Source organism: Urocitellus parryii, chromosome 8, assembly GCF_045843805.1.
Source record: "Urocitellus parryii isolate mUroPar1 chromosome 8, mUroPar1.hap1, whole genome shotgun sequence".
In the NCBI taxonomy this organism is placed as follows: Eukaryota; Metazoa; Chordata; class Mammalia; order Rodentia; family Sciuridae; genus Urocitellus; species Urocitellus parryii.
Window position 1 is genome coordinate 37,436,591 of NC_135538.1, and position 27,716 is coordinate 37,464,306.

General features: G+C 37.7%; 1 protein-coding gene across 4 annotated transcripts in view; it reads right to left on the reverse strand.

The window, feature by feature from the left end:
* Positions 1-15,916: 15,916 nt before the first annotated feature.
* Trmt11 (tRNA methyltransferase 11) overlaps positions 15,917-27,716 on the reverse strand; it is a 51,157-nt gene continuing 39,357 nt past the window's right edge. For all 4 annotated transcript variants that reach the window (XM_026381237.2, XM_077801837.1, XM_026381213.2 and 1 more), the window contains one exon: positions 15,917-16,386. In XM_026381237.2, the coding sequence (XP_026237022.2) occupies positions 16,255-16,386 (132 nt within the window). In that variant the 3' untranslated portion in view covers positions 15,917-16,254. The remainder of the gene's footprint in view (positions 16,387-27,716) is intronic.

Below are 27,716 nucleotides of genomic sequence, written 5' to 3' on the forward strand. Positions count from 1 at the left end.
TCTGTTCATGAAAGCTCTCACAGATATTTTCTTTTAGCTAAATGATACCAGCTCTGTAATGTTTTGGTAAGGTAAGGAGGAACGCCCTGAATAGTGTGATTTGCTCTTGGCTTGCAACTCCTCTAAGATCCTTCTGGGATCTAAAATCTTAGAAGTGGATAGAAACATAAAAATTCAGTAACTTATCCAACCTACCCTTGAGTTGTTATTTGTTCATCTTTGACCATCAACAGGGAGACAGAATGTGCCAATAAAGAGAGCAAAGGTATATGGAGCTTGTTTATTCTATGATTCATTCTCCAAAGGAGTATAAGAATAAACTCAAGATCCAAGACCTGTCTGAGGTACAGTAACAAAACCCAGAGAGCTCAGTCATCTCCATGGGCTCTATCCTTTTGAAATACTACTGTGAAGACAAGGTTGCCTTGCTAAGCCCCTCAATCTTTGCCTGCCCTTTAGCAAAGATGCTCTAGTAAAAAGACTCTCAAGACAGCCAAGGTAAAAGGGAGGTAATCTGTTAGGCCATTAGGTTCTGACCTAGGACCTTTGAGTTGCACTGCTGTCAAAACACTAAAACCTTCTCCCATGCAGAGAGTGGCTTTGACTAACTTAAGTTAATGTTGTAGCTGACACACTTTCTGTATTTTCCTGAAGACTAACTGCTGCCTGAGCATTTTCAAGTAATTAGACCAAACCCATTACCACGTTCCTGGTGTCATTGATCTTTAAGCCTGTTTGATTCACTGGATGAATTATCCTAGAGTTACAATATTCAGAGCTCTGATTTATATTCAATACTCACCAAAAAGCCACAAGTTCCTTCCAGGCCTTGAGGCACTCTAAGCTTAATCTCGAGATTCTTAAATAGAGAAACTCATAGAATCAGTGCTTTCCTGCAACCAGACAACCCAACATAATTCTCCAAAAAACACTCTTCAAAAAGTATCTGACTTTTCCCTAACACAGAAGATAAGTACTTCAAAGATTACCTACAAAGATATAAACATTCAATTCCTGGCATCAGAAAGTCAGAAAGTCAGGGTAACCATAGACAATATCAGACAACACAATTATCTATTATCTTTGCTTCTTGCCACAGAGGACTGATGGAGAAGGAGGAAGGAGAGAAGAGAGTCACAAACACCTCCACACCTTGGACATTCTTTCAGGAATCCTAGGGCTGGGCTTATGCTGCTTCATATAGTAAAAACAATGCACAAAATAAACTTATGATTTATTGACTCTCAGAAAACAAAATAAGTCACTTAAAAAGGAAGACAACTATGGATGGCACAAGCTTAAGATTCCTTTGATAAAATTGCACCAGAATTCACAGAAGAGCACCAGTCTCTTCTGTAATTACTGCACCAGGCAAGACTAAATGAGCCAGACCCGAGTTCCTATCTCACTAGCACAGCTTTTCCAGGGCCAGGTGGAGGCATGCAGATGTAAGAGCCTGTGTTATCTTGGTCCCCTGCTTCCTATCTTCTGTGGATAAACAAAGGCTCCAGCCCCTGGCTATCAGGCCAGTTCCCTTCACACGTGCACAATTAACTGCACATTGGGGTCTGCATTCCTTCCCCAAGTACAACTTCCTCTGAAGTAAATGACAAGCTTTGCCTCAAGCACAATTGGGGACATGAATCCTGGAGCCCCATGACTGTCTATATTTTCTCCCAACTCACATGCCTTGACCATATCTATACTCAGTTGGAAACTATTCCGTAAACCAGAAAAGAATCAAGCAGACACAACACAAGCCTCTACTGCCCCCACAGGTGGTAGATCAGGTAGCTAAAAAAGGCCCAGAATTCTTTGCAGGTAGGCTCCTAACAGGGAACCACTTCTGGCTGTATGATTCCAGAGTTCAAGAGAGAACATGAAAACCAACAGGAAATAAAACCACGTTCTATGCTTCCTTCCCTATTGAACCAATATCCTCTAGATAGCTCTGAAGTGGAAGCTTTGGAATCAAATGAAAGGGCTTCTTGGCCAAACTTGTGAATGATTCAACCCTGTGACTGAATGATTTTTAACTTTATTCTCTGGGGTTTCTCTTCCCTGTCTTTATAACCCTTTAGTAACAACTCTAAAAAAAAAAATGTATTCATTCACATCATCTCAACAGACTCTTAGTCCAGCTGGGCACCAGTGGTGCACACCTGTAATCCCAGTGACTTGGGAGGTTGAGGTAGAATTGCAAGTTCAAGAAAAACTGCAGCAACCTCACGAGATGCTGTCTCAAAATAAAAAATAAAAAAGGTTGGTAGAGCACTCCTGATTTGAATTCACAGTGTGGTAGAGTGAGCAGGGGATAACAAAACAGATTCTTATTCCAAAGCAGACAGCTAAAGAAAGCTTATTTTGATGTTAGCAATAAGAAATAAGACAGATGAGTTCGGAGCTGCCCTTCTAGGATTAGATGGCTGGTTCTTTGTTCTTGCTCTTGCTCTAAGTGAGTATTGCAATTACAGCTTCACATTTGGACTGTGTATTAGTTGGCATTGAGCTAAGCCATCTATGAGAATGGTTGTCTCAAGACATGGAGCTGGGTGGCCAAGGGAGGGGAAAGGGAGAGAGGGAAACTTTTTTTTTAATCTGGAGCCTACTTTTGAACTACTTTGAATTTTTAACATGCAAATTTATTGCCTGATCAAAATTTTTAAATTAAAAATTTCAAACAGACTATAGAACTTTATAGAACACAGAGGAAGCATGAAAAAGATGGCTGTAGAATTTTATGGGAGGAAATATGAATGAACATTTAAAGAAAATGGTTTAGGTGTAAAAAGAAATAGTGTACACTAAAGGAGAAAAATTTTCAATTCATTTAAGATTGAATGTGGCACCCCACCTATCCTCCACCACTCCCAGCTCACTATACCTCATCCAGAGAACAGTATATGGAAGGTGACATCGTCTTGCTTTTTGTTTTTGCTTGTTTAAGTGCCAGCTTGGAACTCGGAATACAATATTTCACAATTGAACGAAAATTAGTTTAGTCAAAGACTATGTATAGCTTTTAAGCCTTCCATTCATCTTTGTGTCTGCATTCATTGGCAGTTTGCATATACTGGACAAGATGTAACTGGTGAAGAGGAGGCAGGGAGGAAGAGAGGGTGACAGCTAGAGGAAAGACTGACAAGTGAGGACTAGGGGTCTCCATCCTGCCTCACTCCCATCCTCACTTGAATACAAGATTGCCCACATATGGTGACTCAGAAAAGGTCGGCTGCTCTTGCCAGGTGCCTTTAAGGAGATAGAAAGAGGCGCTGGGAGTTCTAAGTCACATTTTTTCAGGGAAGACTGCGACTTGGGAGACAGCACAATGGGTCTAAAGGCAAAACTCTGAAATAGGCATCAAGGACCATTTTTTAACTTATGACAGATTCCTTGAGGTTGATCAGTAAAACATCCTGTATGTATATTGCTACCATTTCAAAATCACGACACTTCAACAGCTCATTTGTCTTGGAGTGGAGAAGCAGCTCCCTGAGACAGTGTTTGTGTTTTTCCTTGGAGATAAGGGCAAACACGAGCTGGCAACCCACAATCTTTATTTTCATCAGCTTGCTCTTCTACAGACCTATACTGTCAGCTCGGTGTGAAGAGCAAAATCAATAAAAATCATCTTTCTCCCTGCAGGAGGCCAACTCTCAAGACTGTTTCTTGGCTGTGGAGCAATTATCTGTCAGTCAGGGTCAGGGAAGTTTCTGCTGCATTAATCTGAGAAAGCTCTTACACGGTATAATGGGGAACCTAAGAGGACTTTAAAGATGGAGAAATGGAGGTTCCAAGATGGTAATGCTCTGCTGAAGGCAGTCTTAAGTGTGTAGCAAGCCCAACTCAGAAAAGGTCCTGAACTGGGACCTAGAACCCAGGGTGAGTCAGTCCCTAGGGCAATGGCAGACCTCAACTCCCTCTCCACAGGATATCTTAAGGGTCAAGGAAATCAAGCACTTCTGCAAATGACACCATTTTGAGCCTTGACATCACCACAGGACAGGGAACCTCATAGGGTGTAAGCTTCGCCCAGGATCAAGTTCAGATTCTGTAGCAAGTCATTTGAGTCCTTTATGATGTGCCTTCATGACCTCTCTGGCTTATTCTTCCTTTTCACCACACACGTTTAGCTCCAGGCATACAACTCCTTAAATTGTTGGCCAAATGAACTTGTCTACATGCTGTTCACTTGGCCTGAAATTCCTTTTTTCCACTTCACCCATTCACATCACCTGGTCACTTCCGCTTCTTCAATTGTTTCTTTGGATGTCTTCTCCCAGAAGTCTTCTTTGATCTAATCCTCTCCCTCTCCCAGAACTATACTTTAAAACTAAGTTTTGTTATGATTCAGGTATCGTTTAACCAACAGATTAGAAGATAATTGCCATTGAAAAGATAGTCAGTTCCCAAGAGGAGGGGGCACACCACACACTTGGCCACACAGAGAAGCAGGCAGTGGGGCGAGAGGGGGGAAAATATGGGCAAAAGATTTTGTTGCGGTTTCCATAAGAGGGAACAGGTGATACAGGGCAAATAGATTAAGCTTTAGTTGGTTTGAATAATTTCAGGTTCTGAGATGTAAGGGCTGTTCCTTGTTGCCAGATACGTGGCCCTAAAGTAATTAGGCCTGGGAAATGATGGCCCAGAGTAGAAGTGTAGGTCTATGAAAGAAAAGGTAGTGTGCAGGCTTCTTCAAACTGGCTAGTTTGCATATGAAAGACAACGTTGAGTCCCTTATTATCTCCAGGAATTGGCTGGCTTTGAGAAGGGTAGTCTCTCCAGGGCTTTGAAGCACTAGTCCAAATGACAGAACCAGGTGGTTAATAGGTGAATTCTTTTGACCACCGTGGGTAGTGGTCATGTGTGCCTCTCCCATTCACTTGAGGCTTCCTATGGAAGGATGCACCACACTATTTTATTTTGTTTCTCGCCATCCTCAACTTCTAGACCATAAGCTCACTGAGGACGAGGAGTGTGTCTTATTCATCACTGAGAACAGGAAGAAAGCACAAACCCTGATAGGCTCAGGGTTCAGCCCTAGGTCCCAATACATGAGTGATACTCCCTGCTGCAGGACTGGGTCTCCTGCACCACTCCCACCTGGGAGGAATGGGTCCTTTCACCAAAAGCCTGATTCATGACACAACAACACTTGCTACTCTTCTCTGTGGGAAAAGGCTTAACATCATGAAGGGTCTTTCTCCTTGGGTTCAGAAAGCCAGACTGGAAGCAAAATCAAGGTCCTGCTGTTTTCAGATTCTTGATCCACTTCTTCAAAACTAAGAAAGAAAACAAGCTAACAGATGCAAGATGAAAAACTACATTTTTATTCATTTATTTGGCTCCAAAAGATAAGAGTACTAAATTAAATGTCAAGGGACCTCATGACATTTCTGGCAGCATTTGTGTTGTGAAGCTTTTAACCAGTCAGTTTAATCCAAATTAGTAGGAGCTTCAGAGGCGGCTTTTGGCTGGTCCACAGCTGCAAAGAGGTTGTCACACACTGTGCCAAATGCATAAGGATATATAAAAAGAGGGGCAGAAGGAAACTGGGATTTTTTTTTTTTGGCTTAATATCCTTTAATAAATGAAAACACAAATGAAACCCCAGATTTAATTAAAATTTTCCCCATATTCTGGCCTACCCTGTAATTTTTATGTTGCTGCCCCAAAGCTATTATGTAGTTACTTAAGTAGGAGAAAGGAAAGGGAAGTATTTTTAATTTTAAAGGATAAGGAGAGGAAAGGAAACCCATTTGAGTTTTTCCTTTTTCTGCACCCTGAGTCCAAACAGTGGTGGCCTGTGTATTTCTGTAGCAGGCTTTTCTTAGAGGCAATTAACAATAGCTAATCCTTTTCACTTCTGACTCTAAGATGTAACGGGCTCACTTTTACATAAATGGAGTACATTTACCCACACCATGTAGGTGTGCGTACACCGCTCCAAAGTCAGTGTCGTACTCAGCAGTTTCATGTATGGCAGGGGAGCAGTCCCATGCCATTTAGTGATTTTAGTATAAAATTCTTGTAATAAACTTGGAATTGCCTGATCTGGTCTCATGAGTATTTAGTCATGTCACTCTACCACCGACCTGCAGCCCTAGTCCCAGCTTTCCAGCTTCTATTGGTATCTTCCTCCATCCCAATTACTATCACCAGAGTAACAGTCAGACCAACCCTGATATGGGTCCCCCAGTGAAAATGCTGGGATAGCTCTTCCTCCACCTCTGCCCCCCATCACCAGAGGCATTTATTCCCTGAATACCAGAGGTGTTCAAGAAAACCAAAGTCCTTCCTGCCACACCCTCTCACCACACTTTGTTCCTTCCTCAGTCCACACTTCATATTCCAGCGACTGAACTGCATGTAGCTCCCCTACACACCATGCTCCTTTGCAATGCCACTGCCTCACCTGTCCTTACCTTACTTCCTCCCATGTCTTTCCCCAGTGTAACCTGGCTAACTCCTACAAAACCCAGTTGAGGGATGGTGGTATACAGGGATTTGTTTTGATGATTCATCGAGCTGTTCTTATTCTCCATGTGCTTTTCTGTATGAATAATACATTTCTTGATAAAGTTACCAAGAACCTAAAAAGATTAAAAAGGCAAGTCAGGCACACCTCCTCCGGGAGCCATAACAGGCAGGCTGGGTTTGCTATCTTCATGTTCCTACAAAGCCCCCTCTATCTCACTGAATTTGGTCCAATGCTAGGATTACTCATCTCTCAAACACTGAGTGTCCCAAGCCTCTTCAGGGCAGTCATGATTACTTATCTCTGGAGTGCCTAGCACATTGCTTTATTCTTTATTCTTCCTCTCCTCTTCTCCACACTCTGCTAGGCACTCCAGAGTCAGAGATAAGTAATAAGTGTCCCCTAAAAGTTCATGTGTGAGACAATGCAAGAACTTTCAGAGGTGAAACAATTAGATTGAGAGTGGATTAATCCATCTAATTAGTGCATTAATCCATTAATAGGGATTATCTGGGTGGTAACTATAGACCTGTACGGTGTGGCTGAAGGAGGAAAGTCCCCAGGGGTATGAGATGGTCATACCTAGGGGGTTTATATTTTGTCTCTCATAATTGAAGTTTTCTCTCTGCTTCCTGATTGCCATGTTCTGAGCTGTTTTCCTCCTCCACAATCTTCTTCTATAATGTTCTGCCTCATTTCGGGCCCAGAGCAATGGAGTTAGCTGACTATGGACTGAAACTTCTGAAACCATGAGCCCCAAGTAAATTTTTCCTCCTCTAAGTTGTTCTTGTTAGGTCTTTTGGTCACAGCAACAGAAAAGTGGACTAAAACACATACAAATGAGGACTGGTTATTTGCTAAATGAATAAATAGATAAGTAATACATATTCTATTTGTCTCTACTGTTCTATTCCCATTCTTGATTTGGATTCTCACCCGGATTATTCATTTCCCTCCTGGTCTGCCTCAAAAACACTCATTGCCAGAATTTCTTCCTCTTCGTCTCCTCTTCTCCTCCTTCCTCTTCTTATTTTTATTAATTGTGATACTAGGAAATGACCCCAGAAGTGCTTTCCCATTGAGTTACATCCCCAGCCTTTTTATGTGTTGATTGATTTTTTTTGAGACAGGATCTCACTAAATTGGTGAGACTGGCCTTGGACTTGTAATCCTCCTGCCCCAGCCTCCTCAGTCTCTGGGATTATAGGTGTGTACCACCACAGGTGGTCAGTGTCACCTTTTTAAAACATCATTCTTTATTCTCAAATCTGCAGTCCTACATCCGCTTTTTGTTGTCTACAGTTGATAATACAAATTCCTTGGACTGGCATTCAAGGTCCTTCATAATTTGATCTCAGTCTCCATTTTCCATTCTCTCCCACCATCACAAACATAATATCTTTCACTGTGGTTACTCTGGTGTACATTACCTCCTAACTCATATTCCCACATCTAAACTGTCCTTACAACTAGTAGCACACACACTTAATCTGGAATGTGCTTTTTTTTTTCTTCTTACCACTGAACAGAATTATTTTAATACTTAAAAGAATTAGTTTACTTTCTAATGGTCTAGAATAAGCACCATATCTGTGAAATCTTTATTAAATTACCTGCTCTCCAAAAATTCTCCTCCTTCCAAACTCCACTGATGCTTCTGCTGCTTCCTAATCCATTCTGCCTTGTTTGGGGCATAGGTCTCATCTCCCCAAACAGACTGCAAATTCATTTGGATTATTTGAACCCATGTGTGGAACTCCTTTGTGGAGCAACCAATCACCAATAGAGAAGCCTTAGAACATTATTAGAGTAATACATATAACCAATTCAGAGGAACAACAGTTGCAACTAAAATAAAATAGAAGAAAAAAACTTTAATTTTTCTATTTTTTATTTGTTCTAATTAGTTATACATGACAGTAGAATGAATTCTGATTCATTGTACACAGATGGAGCACAACTTGGTTGGACATGATGTCGAGTCACACCATTCATGCAATCGTACATATGCCTAGTGTATTGATGTCCATTTCATTCCATGATCTTTAATTTTTAATACTTCTTGTAACACATAGCTAAATACAAAGAAAGAAAAAAAAAGATAATAAATCCACTAGACAATTGATTTACCTGCTTCAATAGAAATAATAAAAGATACCTGGTAAAGAGATCCTTTTCCATCATATTACCACAGACCCCTCTTGAGTGCTAGTTTTGGGGAAGCTTCTCAGGCTGAGACTCAAGCTATGAATCCCAACAATTAGAAGACTTAGGTACTCGACAAAGGAAAAAATGCTGCCCTATTCAGAGCTAATTTTGGAGCAATGTGCTGAGCCTTTCTGAGAAGGCTTTGAAAAGGAATTCCAGAGAAAATACAGAACAAATGCAGAGCAAATTTACAAAGTTCAAAAATTCCAGAAGTCTTTGGAATGGTTGCAATCCTGGGAAGTCTATCAGATACCAAGGTTGAGTGGCTTTTGCAATAAAAGCTATAGTGCTGACATACCAAATGGTCCCAAAGGCCAACCACATGACATAAATTAGTTTCAAGGGCCAAGGCAGTGTGTCTGGAGTCAACTGATCTGACTAGAATAGCAACACTGTAATCTGAGAACGTGTCGATAGCAATGATGCACAACCAATAGCTCTGGGGGCAGGAGAGTATGTGTGAGTCAGGGGAGCCTGAAGTAATCAATCTGCCAGGAAACGGGAGGGAATAACACTGAGCAGTGTGGACTCCCTTCCTGCAAGGCTGCTAGGTCAGCTTTCAGCAGGAGTCACAAGGCTGGTACCAAATGGCAGCCTCTGTATCAGAAACACAAATCCTTTACTTTGTGTCCCATATGTAACAGTGTGTTGCCAAGTCCAGTATAATGAGGGACCAGGCAGGTGGGGCATAGTAGCTCATTAAGGGCTGCCCTTGGGAATTATGTATCTTGTCCCTAACTCTTTGAACTGCTTCTAGGCTGCCATGAGCTGAGCAGCTTTCCCCTGCCATGATGTTCTGCCTCACCTCAGGCCCATAGGAATGGAGGTGGCCAACCATGGACTGAGTCCTCTGAAACCAAATTGAACTTTTCCTCCTCTAAGTTGTTCTTATTGGGTATTTTGGTTAGTCATGTAAAGATGATTAACACAGAACCCAAAACCCCAAGGGTACATCTGGCTGGAGGCTGCCTCCAATCAGCAAAATCATCAATCATAGGAAATTCCATATCTCTAAGGGAACATTACCTATGTGGCATCTAAGATACTGGCATTATCTAAATGGGGATCTTTTTGGTTGGGAAGATCCCCTGTGGAACTTATTGGACAAAAAAGTTTAAGCATATGGTCAATATAGAGGGAACAATAGTACCCTGAACTGGTTCAACGGTCATACTCACAAGATCATATTAGCCTTGTTTTCCTACTGTGAACCATGCCTAAGCCCCATCAGCTGAATTAGAGTGTCCTGTCCTCTTCCCCATAGGTCTGGGTAAGATGGTAAATTGGCCACCTACATACAATAAAGCTATAAAAATTTCAGTCCCTTTCCTCCCTCAATTCCCCCAGGATTCTCATTCAGGTAGATGTGGCCTTTGATCCTCTTTTAGGACAAAGAGATTTTGGGCCCATTCCTACCAACTTCCTTAAAGAAAATGAGGTGAGGTTAAAGGAGGAGGGAGAAATGAGGGGAAACAGGGTGCCATATGCAAGGATTAATATCTCCTTTCAGTTTTGAGTAGTATGGCAGCTGCTTGCTACTGAAAAGGAGGGGCAGGGAGAGGAGGGGAGGGGAGGGGAAAGGGGAGGAGAAGGGAAGAAAAGGGGGAGGCAAAGGGAGGGGAAGGGAAAAGAGAAGAAAAAAACAAATTAACAACAAAAAATAATTCCAATAATTTTGGTCCAACCAAAGCAAGATCATCTGACAATATCTATTTTAGCTTTGGTAACTCCTTTTCCTTTTTTTTTTTCTTTAAGTTCATCTTAATCAGTAGCATCTTCCCAATTACCAAGAAATATCACCTAAGTTCTTATCTGGTTTTAACAGAAAAGGTACAGTAGTTTTCTAAGGTAATGAGACTGACTGAAATAATTTATCTAGAATTTTGGGGGGACATTCTCCACTAGGCCTCCTTCATCTGCACTGTAAACTCAACTTAGAGTAGTAAAAGACCAAATACTAGTCAATGGCTTGCCTATTTCTTTCTATAGGAGTTTCAGGGATATCTCCCCACAAGGCTGTGGTTCCCTAATCATAGCAAGGACCTAGTTTTAGAGGGTAGTTACTAACATATCTAAATGAATCTAGGGTTCGCATGATAGACAGCTAGGAGGGGCTGAACCATACAGGGCCAGCCTATATATATATATATATATATATATATATATATATATATATATATAAAATACTGAACAAGTATTATATACCTTGCCTCTTTACCTCCCTAGCAAGATGGCCTAAGCTCTACCATTCACTAAGTTTCTGCCTACAGGGGTTGTGAATTTCCTTCTTCTGGTCTTACTGTAAGTTTGTGTCCCTGTTACTATTATATAAAATAAGGCAGAACTTTCTGCTTACTCAAGATTCTCAGTACTAACTGTTCCTGTGGATGGACCTGGAGCTAACCAGTAGATTAGAAAGGAAATTCTCATCCCCAACCCATCCCAATCAGAAAAAACAGCAACACCCAGAGGCCATTTGGGTCTCTAAAACCTTCTTTCTGATATTTGGAATGTAATCATGGCCCCAATTATTTATTAGCAGGCAATAAGGTTGAGGACCATGTAAAATCAGGTTGACCCTGAAATTTGGTCAACATGTTTGCGAGCAATTCCTATGATCTTTCTTTAAATGCTGTTAATGGTCCAGAGTCTTCATCTGCTCCCAGAGAGTCCTATCTCAGTCAGCATCCTCTCCTAATTACCAAAACTGCCAAGAGAGAAGTGTTTGAGATTTCGCTCTAATACAAGCTAACAAATTGATCTGCCAGTTTCAAGGGCACCCATAGAAGACATGAGACTCCTGAGTCACATACAAAGCATTATAGCACTAATGACACAACAAGCAGCATGATTATCAGCATAATTTCACCAGTTCTTCCTAACACCCAACACCCAGAGGAGTGCCCTAGATAGGCTCAGATGGGTGCCCACACATGTGACAGGTTTCATACAAGGGAGAAACCTTGAGCTTAGAGAACTCAAATCTCTTTTATCAATGACCAGTAAGCACACCTTTTACTCTGGAGATTGTATGCACACAACCTCTGCTGGGGGAGGCGGGGTAGGAGAAAGGAAGATACTCTCTTCCAAGACAGCTTGCTCACTATAAAAACATCCTGAGGCCAGGCGGTGGCACACTCCTGTAATCCCAGAGGCTGAGACAGGAGGATCTCGAGTTCAAAGCCAGCCTCAGCAACAGCTAGACACTAAGCAACTGAGTGAGACCCTGCCTCTAAATAAAATACAAAATAGGCCTGGGGATGTGGGTTAGTGGTTAGTGCCCCTGAGTTCAAAATTCGGGACCCCCCAAAAAACAAAAACAAAACCAAAACATCCTGAGTAGGACAGTCTAAGACACAGGGGCTACAGTTTCTCACTTAAAAAGACATATAGAAATGCAAGAGATCTGCAGAGACTTGCTTCTCCACAGGTTTACACTGTAGAAAATGCAAACAAAAACAACAAAATTTTGCTGTTTGTACTGAAAGCTCTCAGACTTATGGTGAAATACTTGAGTTTACGACTTACACGAAAATATTACAGAACTCTTACAGATTTTTAGAGCTTACCAAATACCAAGTTTAACCATCTCAACCCACTTCGCCAACTTCATTAGATAAAATTACTCAAGTCTGCTCTTCTTTCTTTTTTTAAATTCGACTAACTTCACACATAAGTCCAGCTAATCTTCACTGCTGGATGTTAGCCAAAACAGAGTTCTTCTGATAAACCCTCAGGAGAGTCAGGGAGGCTTGATTAAAGGGGAGATTTTAAAGTCATAGATTAAAATGTCAAAGTAGATTTCTTCTGAGGCAATTCAGTTTGGCATGACAACAACATGATTATCTTAGTAAGAACTTTCAAATTCTAGAACAAAAATATACTAAGCGCATCTTAATAACCCAAGAAATAGGACTGCAGTTATGTAAGGGAAGCTGGCTTATCTTAACATTCATCTATTAAGCCCCATTTTGTTCCATGACCCAGGCTTCTTAACAGACTGCCATGACAATTAAACCTCCATCCTCCTAAGAGCCTGTCTACAACGGCCTACGAAGAAAGGGATAAGAGCCAAATTCCAGGTTGGCCTCAATTATGTCTAAATGTCAACGTGTTTTCCCACACAGTGAGACATATGAACATCCTGAAGCAGACCTCTTTTAAAGGAACAGGGTCAGGTTCCCTAGAAAGTTTTTTCACCTCAAAGGATAAACAGGAATGTGCTGTCTTTCTGATTCTATGGTAAGATAGAATCACAGATATGTTTATCATTCCATTATAATTCCTTACACCCTTAGACTGTATGTTCTCAAACCACTCTGTTTTAGAGAAGATCTCAAATGTTTTAGTAAAGTACAAACACCATCAGTCTAGTGTTATTGTGTCCATGTGTATGTCCTGGATTAAGGCACTTTTTTTGTTTAGATTACAAACCACATTACTTGATAAATATCTGAGAAAAATGGGAATGGGTGAGTTGGAAATGAAAGTAAGCTTCACTTATTCTATCATTCCAATCCTTCTAAGAAAAAAGACCCCTGCAAGTGTTTGGTTTTCTAAATAGTTTATAACAAAACAATATCATATTCTTGCAAAAAAAAAAAAAAAGAGCCAAGATTCTTATTTTGGTATAATTTATTCTCTTTTGGTCAGAGATCAACAATAAGGTCCTCAATTTCCTTGGCAGCACCCACTGCCATTTCCACCCCTGTGCTACATGAATGAATTTATTTATTTATGTCCTGCTTTATCTACAAAGGACTTCTTTTTTTCTTTTTTCCCTAGAACTATTAACATCAGGTTAGTTCCACTGTGCTTTTTCAAGGGAGATTTATTTAAAAGGGATAGAAAGATCATTTTCAACAAACAAACAAAAACTTCATTTTCAATAATGAAATATTGTGCTTTATTCCATAACTCTGGGTTAAAAAAAAATGCTTCATAGTATTTCCAGAATAAGATTCAGTAGTTCTAACACCAAAGGACTATGGCCTTTTACCCAAGAGACAGATTTGCTTATACTGGCATTGAGGTAACACACCTTAACATCTCATTTCCTGATGTTAAAAAGGTCAAACACTTGCTTCTTTAATCTACAGTGAATATAAAACACCTTAAAAGCTATTTTCACATGCCAAACTTTCACAGCACATTTTCTACCCAAATAAACACACACAGTATAATCCATATAGTGATGTTAACTCATAATCTATTTCCTTTACCAAACCTGAAGCAAGTCTTTTTAGTATTAATTACCATTTTTCCAAATAAGATAGGGGATCTCAATATATGAATGAATATTCTCAAAATTGAAATAGTGGCAACATCAACTAATCTCCCAGAGCTTAAACTGTTCGACATTGCTCAATGCTTAAAGAGTTAGTCATAAGAGAGTTGGTGGTAGTGAATTAACTCAAAGCTGGGTCACCCTGGGCAGGAAGTGGCTGAGAAAATTTTAGCAGATTTTAAACTTATTTAAAATTAGTTGGCTACTTTGGCTAAACATACCCAAGACCACCTACTCTACTATTCCCTCCCAGCTCTCACAGCAAGAAAAGTACTCACCAGAATGGACAGGAAGGAGGCCCTTCTGATGAAACACCACCAAGGTAACTGTCTGGATTTTATGGCCATTTAATATATTCCAGAAACAAAATTATACATTTTGTCATATTATAAACATTAAATAGGCCAGTCCACAGACCACCTAGGCTTTTTCCCCAGATTATACTGTAAATTCACAATGCAGGGCTATCTGAAATGCAGCCATCTTGCGAGGTGATATTCCTGCTATTAAGTGCATGAGGAGGAATACAGTGGTCACACATAAAACTAAAGCAATCCTGGGAATGAACTCCTGTAAATTATGTAGAAAGTATTAAGATCCTGATGCCAGAAAAGAAAGTCTCTCTTTTTAGAATGAGAGAACTTGAGATCTATACAATAAAATCAGAATTGGTTGAAAGTGATCGTGGTGGTTTTTTTTTTTTCTTCATTTCTAAATATCAACTTTAAAAATAATTCCACAAATTTTTACTGAGTCTATTAACATTTCAGTTAAGTGAAACTGAACTTACTGATATGAAACTAAGCCTCACAATAGGAAGAAGTTTACTTCAATTACTAATTGAAGACCTCAATTAGTATAATTTATTTTTTACTTTTTAAAATGTGTTATAACACAGATAATTTTTAAGAACAAAGTGACTAAAATTAATGTTGCAAATTTCCAGAACTAGTTGGACTAACTTTTTGACAATCCAAAAAAAAGGGCTAAGCTAAAATCTCATATTCCAATTGAGTCAGCTACAAAATTTCATACTTACCCCCCATATAACCTCAAAAAATTTTAAATAAGATGGTTTATAACAGAAATTCTGAAAATAAATCATCCTCAAATAGTTTTACATTTTCCCCATTGGCCACAAATCACATCCAGAAACCCAAACAAAACAATCACTGAAATGTTTGAGATCTGCAGCTGAAATCCAGAGCTGTGAGACGAGAAAAGTAGTATGAAGAAGATAGCCTACCCTCGCTCTCTGCTTGGACAGCACTGGTTTTTTGAGCTCCTAAGCCATGTAAGTGAATATTGTGAGTTCATAAAAGTCAGCAGTAACACTAAAATAATAATAATAACATAAATAAAAATAGGCTCTGGTTAGAGAGAGGGGATCCGTTTACTACTGCCCTGCTGAGGTACATTTGACCACCAAAGGCAGGAAAGCTATTAGCATCCTGAATTAATGGGTATAGTGGTTTTCAAACAAGATATTTCCATGATGGACACAATGTGGACTCAGCAAAGTTTCTCCTTCAAGAAAAATATAGCTTCTATTTCAAAGAGCACTGATTAGGCTTAATACCATTAGGGAACCATCAAGGATTTGTGTTGTTGTTACTGCTTTTAACCATCAGTTACTTTCTAAACCAAAAATTGAGGGTAGTTAACTTGACCGACAGTCAAGATTTAGGAATGCAGGAGCAAATCCAAGGTACAGACGAGCTTCAGATGTTCAAGGCCTTAATGCTTTGGAACCTTGTTAGGTTGTCAGGTCTAGCTGTTCTTGTGGATTTTGTCAGTAAAAATTCATTTCCCTCCTAAAAAGCACTGAACACTTTTTGATTTTAGAAATTATCAATACAGTTTATTGGTAGCAATGTAAATCAATTACAATTAAAAACCAAACTAAACAGATTTTCCAAATGAATAAATCTTAAGCACTATTAATTGCCTATAACATATCTGGCAAATATGTTTAAAAAATTCAACAATATTAATTTTCTTTGTAAATTAACTGTAAAAAACTAACTGTTGAGTCAATCTCCATTAGTACTTGAAAGTACAAATACAAGTCAAATAAGGTTCAAAAGACCTCATAAAACAGAATAGTCTAAAATACAAAGACAATTTTTAAACTGCTTGATTTGCTTCAAAGCATTTTTATACAAAATAATAATAACCACCTTAAAACAGTACATGTTTTCTGGATTGTACACGAAAGTTCACTTCCAGACATCTTTTCTGTCAAATATTTAATCTTTCTTCATTGTCAGAATCTTAATTTTCATTCCTGGTTGGATTTTTCTTCCTTAATAATTCTTTTTGTTACTCCACTGAAATATTTCTCACGGAAGGAATTATGACCTTGATATGGCAGAAAATGATCACTTAGCAGATGTGAATACTGGTCCCGGTTCTGGTTGGTAAAAAAATCCAAAATATAAAGATGCGCAAGTTATTTCTTTAGTTTGTCTGCAACCAATGCAGTCATTTACTCTAAGCAAAATCTTACTCTGACATATATTCGCATTTCTTTATTAACTGAATGAGAAACATGCAATCATTTTTTTATCTGGATTATGCTTGGTTATTCAAAGTGTTTTCACTTACTTCATCTCATTTAATCTTCACAATACTCTGCACAGAGGACAAACTCTTTAATTACCCAGAGAGGACAAAGAGACTTATTCCAGTTTACACAGTCAGAACTACAACTTTCTTCTGATTCTTAGTTCAGCATACACTGAAATCATCTGTAGGTATGGATAAGAATGAACAAACCAAGAAGCTTCTACTCAAGAGAAAGGTATGTACCAGAAGATTACTGAATGTGTATGATGTCATATAAAACTCTCGAGGGCTATGCTCGTATTCAGTATGAAATAAAGGATCCCTACCACAGCAGATGAAGGTTCAGGCTAAACAAGAAATTTCTGCACTTTTAGACTTCACATATAAGTAAAGGCTAATGATCACTGGAAATATCAATCTAGGTTTTAGAATATCAAACATATTTTGGCAGAGAAAACGGGGACAAGAAGACTGGCATGAAACGTTGAATCTCACACAATTTCACAAACCATTACAATCCTGTGTGTGGGGAAAATCTAATTAGAAATAAAATATTATTTCTCATGTACTTCTGAAAATTCATATTGAATATGCATATATTAATGTAATTTTGAAAAAAGATGTGAGAACTCAATGATAAAACATGATGCCTAATTTTCTATCCTAATTTCAGTATCAAACAGGTAGCTAAAAATAACATCTGAAATGAGTCCTCAAAATGTTTTTGAATTTTTGCACATTCCTCTGTGAAATGAATAATTTCATCCTTCCCTTCATATCTAAATTAAAAAAAAAACCAATGTTGAGCCAAAACAATGTTGACTCATTTGTTCAGAAACTATTTTTACAACACATATTTTTTTAAAATCACATAGAAATTATTAAACATTCCCAGATGTCTTGGTTCATCAAAAATAAACAGGTAGCTATTTAAATTTTAAGGCACTAAGTATGTTATAACAACAACTGCTACAAGCACATGAAAACATGCCACTGGTTACTAACTTCCGTCTATACAAAAGAAATCAATAAATTTTATGTAGTCAACCTGTAGGCATATAACTAAAGAATACCAAATGAAAGTACAGTTTACTAATTATTTATTATGGACCCAAAACTATACTAAATGCTTTTTATGCACTATCTGACCAAATTTGTCAGCTCTAGATGATATGTACACAATCATCACCATTTTACTGATGAGGAATTATTTAAGAGTCAAGGCCCAAGATAATATAGCTGATAAGTGGCAGAGCTCAGCTTTGAGAACAGTTCTGTTTGATTCCAGAGATTATATGCTTAACTACAATTTAATGAGGAATAAACAGGTGATGAAGTAGCTTAGCTGCCTACCAAGAAAAGCATGGGAGGATTAGGTGAACTCCAGATAGGGCAAAGGGTGGGAGGAGAAGGAAGGGGGTGTGGGGGTAGGAAAGACAGTGGAATGAGATGGACATCACTACCTTAAGTACATGTATGAAGACATGAATAGTGTGAATATACTTTGTGTACAACCAGAGATATGAAAAATTGTGCTCTACATGTGTAATGTGAATTGTAATGCATTCCGCTGTCATATATAACAAATCAGAATGAAAAAAAAAAAGAACAGAATTAAATCTGAAGTATTATTAACTTCATTCCATTAACTAACAGAACATATTTCAAGGAGATACAAGGAGCCACAGGAATGCTCAGGGATATTATAACCCTAGGAGTACAGCTGACTTTGCAGGTCCACATCTCATTCAGGACAACAGTAGTAGAAAACAATGTTCCAGCATCTATCAATTTGCTCGTTTTATCAAAGTCTGACTGAAGGAAAGGAAGTGATATGCCATCAACTGCTCCACCAGGTATTCTAAATTCTGTTCTTATGTCAAATAAGATCACTGGAAAACTCGGCCACTCTGTGAGCTACATTTGCTTAATCCAGCAGAAAGGTTTTTCCTTGGTTATATATTTGAGTTCATGCTCAGATGCCACTATCTCCATCTTCTCACAGTTCTCTGCTTCATCACAATCAGAAACCTGGATCAAATTCCTCTTTCTCTTTATCCCAATTTTGGTCCGTCCTAAAACCTTAGCTTCTATATCCTAAATATCTCCAATCTACTTGTCTCCACCCAGAATCCCTGTACTCTAGTTTAGGCCTCCTCATTTTTCTCTAATTGGCCAGTTATCCTGCCTTCAGTGGCTCCTTCTTCAGTCTGTTTGCCACACTGAGATCAAACCCAATTTATTAAAGCACAAATATAATATGCTACCCATTGATGAAAATCCAAACTTAGTTCATATTTTCCCCAACCCTCAGGCTTTCCCCTAACATTTGGCTGTTAGATTCAATTACACATCAGTTTGCTGAATGACATCTCACTCAATGGCCTTTCCTGTACAAGAGGAACTAGAACAGCCAGGCAACCAAGTCCCTCCCAGCTGTGTCCTCCAGTCCTCTCTTCTCCCCAAGGCTCCAATAGGCCATGCAAGATCACCTCCTGCTCAAAATACACTGTAGATGATTGATTCCATGGAATATCCTAGAGTTACTGGAGTGAAGATGAGGTAGGACAGAATCATGAGGCTCTGGGGGAATGATACAGCTCAGGTACTGACTTAGGCTGCTGGTATGCACCTCCCCAGAAGGAAGCAAGGGGACAAAAGCCAAAGCACAACTGAAGACAGGCTTCCTTCGTGGACGAAAGAGAGAACTTGGTAAAATTGCTTATCTTTGACATGAAGGAGAGAAATAGGGCAAACAACAATAAAGAACATGGAATATAAAAGATCAGAATCAGAGCCAGGAAATAAACAAATAGAAGCCTGAAAAATCCCCAAATAACAAAGCCTATGCTAATGATTTATCAAGGAAACATCATATTCATATATATATTATATATATATAATATATATAATATATATATTATATATATATGTAATTATATATATATATAATTTAGACCCTAAGATTAACTTAGAATACAGCAAAAGCAAAATAACACCTTAAATAGACTATGTGTTTTGTTCAGTGCCCCAGAGACATAGTGGCAAAGACACATGTGCTACTAGAAAAGACAGGGCACACCATTAACCTTAGAACTTCTGGGAGGAAATCTTACTTGCTCTCTCTCCCTTTCTCTCTCAGGTAGTACAGAGTATCAGTATGAATATCTGGGGCCTGTGCTGGAATGTCATTTTCTACAAGACCCACTGCCCCGAGTGTGAAGCAGGACATTCATAAAGAAACTCCTGTGCAATCCAAAGGCTCCAAATCCCTTGTTCAGCCAAGGATCTGCCAGGAACCAGTCTATTATCTAGAAGCATAAGTCCTGTTTCCCAATAAGCCAAATACTCCAGGGACTTTGGCTATTATTGCCATCTGGGAAGAAAAGCTATGGTTCATAAAATGTTCCTTATGAAATGTTTAGTGTATATTTGGTTTCACAAGTATCATCACATACATACTATTGCACACATAAATATCATATACCTATTACCAATACACATTCAAATATACCCAGGCCGTATGAAATATATATTCGATGATGCATATAGTATACTATATTTCATACGGCCTGGGTATATTCTGAATGTGCATTGCTACCTCAGTGCTGGAGGGAATAGCAAACTCGATTTGTTCTCTTGTTTCTCTTCCTGTCTTTCATCCTATCTTTAGCCCTTTGACCAAGGCTCACACTTAAGATGATGATATTCAACTCCACATATTTGTCATCACCTTTTCAAGACTTTTCTCTATTCACATTCCCTGCCCATCTCCACTAGGAATATCTGCATTTTTGCTGTTGTTATTGTTCAATTCAGTATCTCCAAGGCAAAAGTGTTTACTTAAAAGGAGAGCATCCTCAAGCAATGTAATCTTTGATGTCCTTCATTCACTCAAGTTGGTCCCAGTATTTGACTTTCTCTATCATTTCCAAACTTGTCTATCACTATTATCAATCATAGTATCATCTATGTACCATAGAGCCTGAGTTCTACCCATTTTTAGTAAACAAGATATGTTTGATGTAAAATAAAAACACACATGGAATTAGGAAATGCCACAAGAGGAAACTATGGTGATGAAAGATTAAAGATCATCTTCCCCAAATTTCTTAACTATTGATAGTAATCAAGGATAAGTGAATAAAATATTAATATTTTTGTTTATATTATTGTTTATCATCCTTTAACCTGAAATCAATAGTTTTTACAGGAAAATCTGTACTACCCACAAATGGCTACACAATGGGAATATGCAGCTCTCAGACCTCTCATTTATCCTTGTAAGACAACCAGCAATTGCAAATATTGTAAGAAATATACAAGTTCTGATTCAAGGAATGAACTAATATATATATTTGCTACAGCTACATATTTTATATACATTGATTATTAATTTTCTGTATCTCTTCATAACATTTTATCTTCTACATTTTGTGGATAGGAAAATGGAGATTGAGGATTTTTAAAGAATCTGCCACAGGTCACATAGCTAGTCAGCAGCATTGCTAGAAGTGTGGCCTAAATCAGACTTTAAAAGCTCATGCTTTTTTTCATTACATTTTTCTTTTCTTTTCTTTTCTTTTTTAGCAGAAACTACATCAAAACGATGGCTAAGGAGTTAATTTCCCACATGCTAGATTAGTGGGTCATTCAAAATGAAGTTTGACATTTAGAAGACATTCCTCAATGAACAGCAACATTATGGTAGCACATCTTTCAGATCTAAACTTTTAGACAGAACCCCTTTAACCACTGTCCCACCCAACCAATTTCCTGTCCTATCAGTACGACTAATTCTAAACATAAACCACTCTAGGAATCCTAACACACTTGCCAAAGAAACCAAAGGAAGCCTCACAAAACACTTGCTCACTTTTATGTGTATACCACCCTCTGCTGGCTGAAGTAGATAAATTCTTCTTTGTAAGATTTTTCTAATGTGGACTAAAATAAGTTTACAGCAGAGTAGACCATACATCTAACAGAAGCACTGTTTGCTTATCTTGACTGCTATAAACTTATTTCACTCTTTGCAAATTTTGACTGCTATAAACAACCAGAGTCACAGCCCCCACATGAGCAGTGTGGCCTATTCCCTTAGCATTTATTTATAATATTTCATGTTTAAAGAATGATGCAGAAATATACAAATACATATTTAACTCAGTGATTCTATAGCATATCACTCATCTGTATTCAACCTAGAATTCCCCAGAACATGAATGAAAAAAAATGCACGAACTAGTCTGTATTTAGGTTAATCCTTTGTTTTAAAACTAACTCTACGTCAAAAACATAACATTAAAAAGAATTTAAAAGACACCAAAAAGACTGTACTTTAGTCACTTATAATATACAAATTTTAATCTAAAAGAAACAAAAGTATGTTCTGTAGTACCTTCGAAACTGACACTTTAGGTGGAACTAAAAACACTTTGGATTATATGACAATAATATTTTTCTATGCATTTCTCAAACTGAGTATCATTAACTGCTCAGACTGTAAAGAAAGTAGATTCTTCATGAAGAACTCCAGTAAAGTAGAACTATCTTTCTAGTTACTGCCTTCTCTCAGAAACTTGCCATTCTCTTGTATCACCTTCTCCTCAAATAAATGAATAAAGGAAAGGTATTAGGTTTTCCAACTGTCAATTCAGCTGCGGTTGTGGTTTGCCTCGGGTGAGAAATGAAGCCTGGGTAGACCACAGGATTAAAATGGTTCTGCCCCACTGATTTTTGAAGAATAATGTCAGGGTAATGATAAAATTCACTGCATTTCAAACAGGAAATGTCTGGATAATCATAACTACCTGTTCCTAGGTCTTTCTTCAAATAGATGATTTAAATACTGCTGAATAAGATTGTTTTTATTCTAGACAAGAATGCAAAATAATCACTGAACAGTTACTATTCATTCCATAAATATTTATTTAGAGGTGCACTAAAGTGTCAAGGTTTGTAAGTTTACAGAGCGTGTACACTGATGGGAAAGACAGACATTAAGCAATAAACATCCAAACATGCATTCACAAACTGATTAAACACTGGGATGAAAAGGGTATTATTTGGGAGTAGTGGCCAGGAAGGAACAGGAAACGCTTTCTTAAAAAAGTGACATTTATCTGAGACCTAAATGATAAATTAAACTTACTTACAGAAAGAGAAAATATTCAGGGAGATGAATCACAATCTAAAATACTCAGAGACTAGAAAGAGATGAGTCCATTCTGGGCACTGAAAGGTGGCTCATGTGGTTTAGGCTTGATGCTCAAAAAGGAAGGTGGTACAAAAATGAAATTGGAGACAGAACAGAGTAGCCTGGAGATTAGATGAAGAATCTGGAATTATATTCTAAACTTCACAGAAAGTCATTGATAAGATTTAAGCAGAGGAATTTCATTATCTACTTACATTCTGAAATATACTCTGTCCACTATGCAGAAAATAAAGTAGAGGGAGAATCTGCAGAAGCAGGGAAATCAGGTGGGATGCTATTATAGAGCTGAGGAAAGTGGCACTATATCATTGTTCTTGGGGGAAAATACATACAAGAAATCTACCATCCACTTAACTATTCCTGAATTCTGAAAAGTTGTTCTCAACTGCTACCTCTTTCACCCTAATTATTGTCCAATCAGTCACCAATTTCTGTCACAACTACCTCTCTCCAATACTCCCAATTCCATTATGTCCTTTACAATCGACAATTTCACCTTTCTTGGATTACAACTTCTTCATCTTTAATAACCATGCCAGGCACTTCCTCACTAGTATTACAGGTATCCTTCCACAATTCAAATCTACCTACACATTCAAGCTAGGGTAACCCTTATAAAACATGACTTTCTGTTACTTTAATATTCCTCGTGGGCTTGCCATCCCTGGTCGTATAAACCTGAAACTAGTAAGCACGGTCCTTAACTGGGCATCCTTGTAGCTTTCCAGGTCATCTCTAGCTGATTCTCTTTCAAACACTCAGCATTCTAGTCTGGAGGCAGTATCCAAGGTTTACTACTCACACCTCAATCCTTCTTATGACTCTACCTTTCTTAAAATATGGCTTTCCCACCAAATTACTCACCTCTCTTGCCTCAAGTACCAACTCTTCAAGTGAGCACTTTTTTCTGTTCTCACAGGTAACTATAAGACTCAGCACAATGGGTTGGACCCGGTAGAGTGACCATTCCTGCTGATGTACTCTAAGGATAAGGACTAAGCTTAGTGTATTTAGTCTCAACACCTGACTCAAATGGTCCCATGAACACATGAGAAGTGGTCTTAGCCATGGCTTTCCCCTAAGGGAACATATAGTCAAGTCAAGGATAAGAAGGTATATAAATGCAAAAATTGTTAAAACAACATAACTTTCTTTCCCATTTCTCACAGAACCACTTTCTAAAATTTCACCTGTCCTCAAATGGCTTACAATATGTTTACTCACAGTCATCAAAAACTTAGTCATCAGGTATGAATTTCCTGAACTTTCTCCCCACTCCTACATTTATCCTCTACTATAAACTGCCTCCTACTTGGTTCAACTCTCAAGCCTCATCTCTCATCAATCCCTACTATATTCTGACTAAGGCCAAAATTCTACCTTATGGTGTCCCTTTATTGCTTAGAGTGAATTTTAGAAACCCCAAGTTTCAATGAAAATACCAAGGATGATCATCAGTTTATAAAGTTACTGTTGTATGTAAACAATGGATCTCCTCTTTCTAGGAGATGAAGGTGCAAGATTCTAAAGTCACTCAGCAGAAAACCAAATGGCTTCTATTTTTATTAATAGGTCAGGCTTTAGTTGTCCTTTTACTCACTGACAATTACTGATAATGAGATAACGATTTCTTCTACTTCGCTTGAATTAACCTTAAGTCATTTATATTCACAAAGTGACAACAGTTTATACAAAACAGCAGTTTCACTGCAAACACTTGAATACAAATGGCTTACGAAACATATTCCATGTTAAGTGAAAACCGATGAGGCTGTCACCAAAGTGAAAGCCACCAAACTGGTGGTATTCATCTCCTTTTGTCAGCAAGACTTTAGGGTTCATAAAACAGATTTAAGCTATAATACGCAGTCTTCAATAAAGTGCAAGGAAGAAGGCAAAGAGATGGAAGAGAAAAACAGCAGGTTGATTTTCTTTCTTGTAATCACCAGAGAGTAAAATGAAATGTAAATGATAGTGCTGAATATAATGGACCTCAGTTCAACTTCAGGGTAATTACCCATGTCCGGCTTTTGTTTAAAAATTCTGCTCTCCTTATCAAAGCTTTCCACTGTTCTACATCTGGTATTGGACAGTAGCTATAGAAACCACTGTGCTAAAAGTTACACAACTATAAACAGCACTGGGCCATTTCCAAACCAAGGACAAGCAGGCCAAAAGTCTGGCACCCGATACTATTAAGAGAAATCTCTAGCCTTATTAATGAGAACGAGGTGAGGTTAGAAATCTTTGACTCTATATTAGGTACTTACATTTATTTTACTCTTAAAAAAAACTACTATTCTGAAATATATTAAGTTATCTAGAGTCTATGAAAATATGTTAATACATATTAAAATCATCACAAGAGTTCTGGAAAAGAGTAGCAATTAACTATTGCACTTTGACATCTAGCACTCAGCACATAATTTCTAATTATAAAAAAAACGTTGTGCATATTAATGTTTATCATGATGATACATTAGCATATATAGAAATATTGCACCTTTTTGGAGGGTCATGGAGTGGGAACAAGACACAAGTTCATGTTTAAATGTAAAAAAAAAAAAAACTAGAAAAATAATTCTAATTAAAGAATCATTAAAAAAAAAAAAAGAAAAAAATACAAAGTGGAAAACCTGTCACTCATGTAAAACTTATAAAAGCCTCAGCAGATTAGAGTGACTCCACACTGAAATTTCTCATTTCCCTAAACCATTCATACCTTGGAGTCTCTGAACTATATGTATATTTTGCAAATAATCTATGCTCAAGATTCTTTTACACTGTATTTTATTTATTTGGCAAAGCTAAGGATTAAACCCAGAGTCTCATGCATGCTAGGCAAGTGCTCTACCACTGAGCTACATCCTCAGCCCCTATGTTATATTTTAAAAGCAAATTTTAACTATGATTGCCTAAAAACACAAGTGTTAGAGATACAGTCATAGGCTTTCTCCACCTTCAGTGAATTTCTTGTTCCTGCAAGTAATCATATCTAAATAACATCATAGATTGCAGGAACTAATTATCTTAACTGATTGCCCTTCCTTATGTTGTTAAGGAAAAGGCTTTTGCTTTTTCTTGATTTACCAGAAACAGTAATTTAAAACTGTTATTATGGCCATGAAGTCCAGTCTGTTTGGCAAAATCATTTAGTTCCAAAGGTATGAAAGAAAAAATGATAGATCCTTCAAGATTTAAACTCAAGAAAAAGTATCATTAGCAGCAAAAGGAAATTCATTTGGGCTAAAGTAGACCACAGTAACCTGAAAGCTGAATTCAAGCAGGCTGATATGCAGCATCACCAAGCTCTTACCCTGCTTCCATGACACTTCCAAATACTTCAAGTTAAAACACAATTTAAGGCTGGAGTTGTGGCTTGGCAGTAGAGTGCTTGCCTAGCATGTGCGAGGCCCTGGGTTCGATCCTCAACACCACATGAAAATAAGTAAAATAAAAGGTATTGTGTCTAACTACAACTAAAAAATAAATATTAAAAAACCACAATTTAATATTATCATAAATTAAATATTAAAATTAAAATTAAATCTGTTTCCTTCTGAATTCCTATGCAAAATACTTTTTAAAAAGGTTCTCTCTCTCTCACACACATCATGATTTGATGGTAAAAATTAGAGACTGTATGAAAACCCAGACTGGGTTTACATTCAATTACTAATTACATTACTTATGTTCTTGGTGTCATCTTGACTTATTTTTCTCATCAAATAAGTATCATCTACATCTTATTAAATGTATTATATAATTTAAATACTTCTACCCAATCTTTAATCTTTCATAGTTCTACTCAAAAGGAAAATATGCACAGTGCTGGCAAGAGATAGGCAAAAATCACAAAATATCTCAGAAGCAAAAGTCAATTAGATGAAACTATCTTCAGTTCAAATAGTTGCCAAAGAAAACCCAAACTAATGACAGTCAACCTAAGTTAGGATAATGTATAATGAAAACAGGCACAAGCATTATGTTAGTAAAACACCACAGTTTATGATGTACAACACTAATATTATTTTAATACCTAGCCTAATTCACATACTCATTTCTTCCACTTTGAGTCATGCATGCAAAGTCATTTTCTCAATGTCTATTCTCACCTTTCCTCATTTAAAAAATATTATTATGCTATTGGTTCTTTTTCCCTTTGCAGTTCCAAAATCTTTCAGTCCTTATTCAGAAACCTAAATTTTGTACACCCTCCACTCTCATTAATACATGCAGCAGCTTCATGTTACTAGACCTTTTAATTCAACCCAAAATAAAAAATTGCATGAATTTTTATCACCTGCCACTATGACCTTCCAATGTTCCTTATTTTAAATTACACTATACTTGGTGGCTATAAAAAAACAATGAACACTGACTTATACAACATAATATTTTTAATCTAAATTAATATCTATATAATATATAGAATTAAATTTACCTTGACTTCAGTATTTCTCAAATGACTACAAGAATAAGGTAGCATGTAAGGAAAACAAGTCATAAAAAAAGACAGGGGGCTCATAATGGCCCATTTAATTCAATGGCAATTAAAAGTAATTGTACTTTAACAAACATCTATTATAGAGAAGACTATAAAAGTTGCATAAATTTTTTAAAAAGACCTCAAAAAAGTCTTGAAAAGGGCTACTCTGGGTACTATTTCATCTGCCCAAGTAGATTCTGGCAGAAGGGTTGAGAGAATATTGTTTTTAGGAGACTTTCACTGAAGACATAACTATCATACTTATATCCTGAGCTTTTCTAGACAACTTTGGAGATCTGATGAATTTTATATGAAAAAAACTTTTTACAGCATAACCACTGTGACCACCACCATATATAGCAGCATTCAGTACATGCAAGAGGGGAAATAAATTCCAATAAAACATTCTGCCATGTCCCCATGAGAAACACGAGCTTAAGGGGAAAAAAAAGACTGTCTTTAAAAG